The sequence below is a fragment of the Penaeus chinensis genome, chromosome 29, assembly GCF_019202785.1.
Source record: "Penaeus chinensis breed Huanghai No. 1 chromosome 29, ASM1920278v2, whole genome shotgun sequence".
Taxonomy (NCBI): domain Eukaryota; kingdom Metazoa; phylum Arthropoda; class Malacostraca; order Decapoda; family Penaeidae; genus Penaeus; species Penaeus chinensis.
The window spans coordinates 18,762,202-18,764,701 of NC_061847.1; the positions used below are offsets into that span (position 1 = coordinate 18,762,202).

General features: G+C 40.3%; 1 protein-coding gene across 1 annotated transcript in view; it reads left to right on the plus strand.

Annotated features, from left to right (window-relative positions):
* LOC125040407 (protein obstructor-E-like) overlaps nucleotides 1–2,500 on the plus strand; it is a gene marked incomplete at its 5' end in the record, with an annotated part of 6,379 nt that overhangs the window by 1,858 nt on the left and 2,021 nt on the right. The window contains 1 exon segment of the mRNA XM_047634961.1: nucleotides 1,005–1,218. Coding sequence (XP_047490917.1) covers nucleotides 1,005–1,218 — 214 coding nt within the window.

A 2,500-nucleotide genomic window follows, 5' to 3' on the forward strand; every position in this document is an offset into this window, starting at 1 on the left:
ATTTATGTAAAAAAATATATCTTTATTATACTTCATCTCAATGTTTTATGTATAAAATTGTCTGCTGCATTGACAGTTTATACACCTCATGCTTACATGTTTAAATAATGATGTTGGAATCACATTGCATAAATGCTAGGCAAGATAAAAATCTATTGATGTATATATATTTACTTTGAAGTGAGCGTATTATAGCTCATATGTTTGAATGATTTTCTTTAGTTCATAATTTGCACTGGTATCATGAAGGAAAATACTCTCTGTGTTGCAGCCTCCCTCCATGCCTTTTACGTGAGAGTAACAAAGGTATCATAATCTTTAAAGTCTAGGACGTTGCAAATAGGGCATCACTATAAAACTGCAACATGATTTAGAGTTAAAAATTAGGAATCAAATATTTTATAACCGAGGTGTCCAAATCAAAACCTGGAATTATAGGCCTAGACTAAAACTCACTCTTCAAGATCTCTTTACCTCTTCCCGATGCACGAAATCTTACTTAAACGGCTTTCTTTCTATGTTGCTGTTTTTTTGTTTTTTTTTCTTGAACTTTGAAACCATTTTGTCAAGTCCTCTAGACTTCACTCAGTTATTTTTTCCTTTTTTTAAATACCATTGGACGGCTTAACCACTTTTGTCAGGTCGCTCTATGTTTCACTCAGTCATTTTCCTGTAGATTTTTGTTAAATATCTTTAGACTTCCCGAGAACGCTAAATGTACCAGAGTAACTTGTCTTCCCCCATCCATTTAGCGACTCCCAGAAGGCGCCCTCAAAGCCTCTCACCCTCTAAGTCGTTAGACACGACAGCTGGCACTCTCAAAGCCCCTTGGTTGCTAACAAATGACATTTTCAAGCACAGTCAGTTATCAAGCCAAGCCTCCATCCCCACAGAAGGCACTCTCATAGACAATGGACTACTGTCTCAAAATAAGCCACGCCTTTCGCCCTGCTGAAGACATTCCCAGTGGCACTCAGTCACTAAGCCACGCCCCTTGCCCACAGAATGCATCAACGATTTCTGCTGCGACGGCGCCAAGGACTTCACTGACTTCGAGGGCCGGGCCGTGCCCCACCCCGCCTTCCCCAACCTGGACGATTGCCAGAAGTTCTACGTGTGCCACAACGGCTTCACCCCTCAGGAGGCCTCCTGCGGCCTCGGCCAGGTCTTCAACGACATCACTATGATGTGCGACTACCCGGAGAACGTGGCCGCCTGGTAAGTGGGACCCAGCCGCTCGGCCAGCCTGTGCGCAGGCGGTCGTGTACCAACACAAGCACACGTACACACACACACACACACACACACACACACACACACACACACACACACACACACACACACACACACACACACACACACACACACACACACACAGACACACACATACACATACACACACACACACAAGGGCTTGTGTACACTCACATTTATGAACATAGAATCACTAAGTTTAAGGGGAAATATATCAATTAATGTTACTCCTTATAATCATGTTCTTATCATCACCATTAATGTGATTAGTCATATATAACTATTTTCGCATCATGGTAATTACTCACTCGCATTATCTTCCTTGCATGAGGTTTAGTTGCAATTAAAAAAAAAAAGAAGGTCAAAATAGTCACAAAGGTTGGTGCCGATTGCTCTCTTGTTGGCTGCAGGCGTCAGACCAACCCTTAATGTTATTTCTTCTGTTTGCACAATAACATTTTCTTTTACTTTTGGATGCATTTTCTCGCTGTGAATAGATTAAGATGCTATGGCAGATTACTCAGTTGTTTGCCATATATCTGCCAACGTGTAACCCAAATCCTCTCTCTATCTTTTACACCCCCCTTTCTCTCACACTCTGTCTGTCTGTCTGTCTGTCTGTCCCTCTCTCTATCTCTATCTATCTATCTGTCTATCTATCTATCTATCTATCTATCTATCTATCTATCTATCTATCTATCATCCATCCATCCATCCATCCATCCATCCATCCATCCATCCATCCATCTATCCATCCATCCATCCATCCATCCATCCATCCATCCATCTATCCATCTATCCATCCATCCATCCATCCATCCATTCATCCATCCATCTATCCACCAACCCACTCATCCATCATTTCATCCATCAATCACCCATCTATCCATCCATCTATCTCCTTATCTACCTACATATATATTTGGCATCCAACCTCTTCTCCTTGTTCCTATGTCATTGTTCTCTCACGCTTGGTAAAATAACATTTCAATTAATTCTTAGATTACAAGTTAAAGCTGAGAATAAAACTAATTACAAGACTAAAAAACACAATCTTTCTCCTCTTCTCTTCTTCTTCTTTTCATTTAATTACATTTCTTTGTTATTCTTGTTGTTCACCATCTCCTATGAACGTCCATTTCTCATCCGATAATACAGTCTGAAATACACCCATACTATATATGTATATATGCATAGTTTGAAAGACAGCTAGGTAGATAAACAGATTGATAAATAGATATATAGA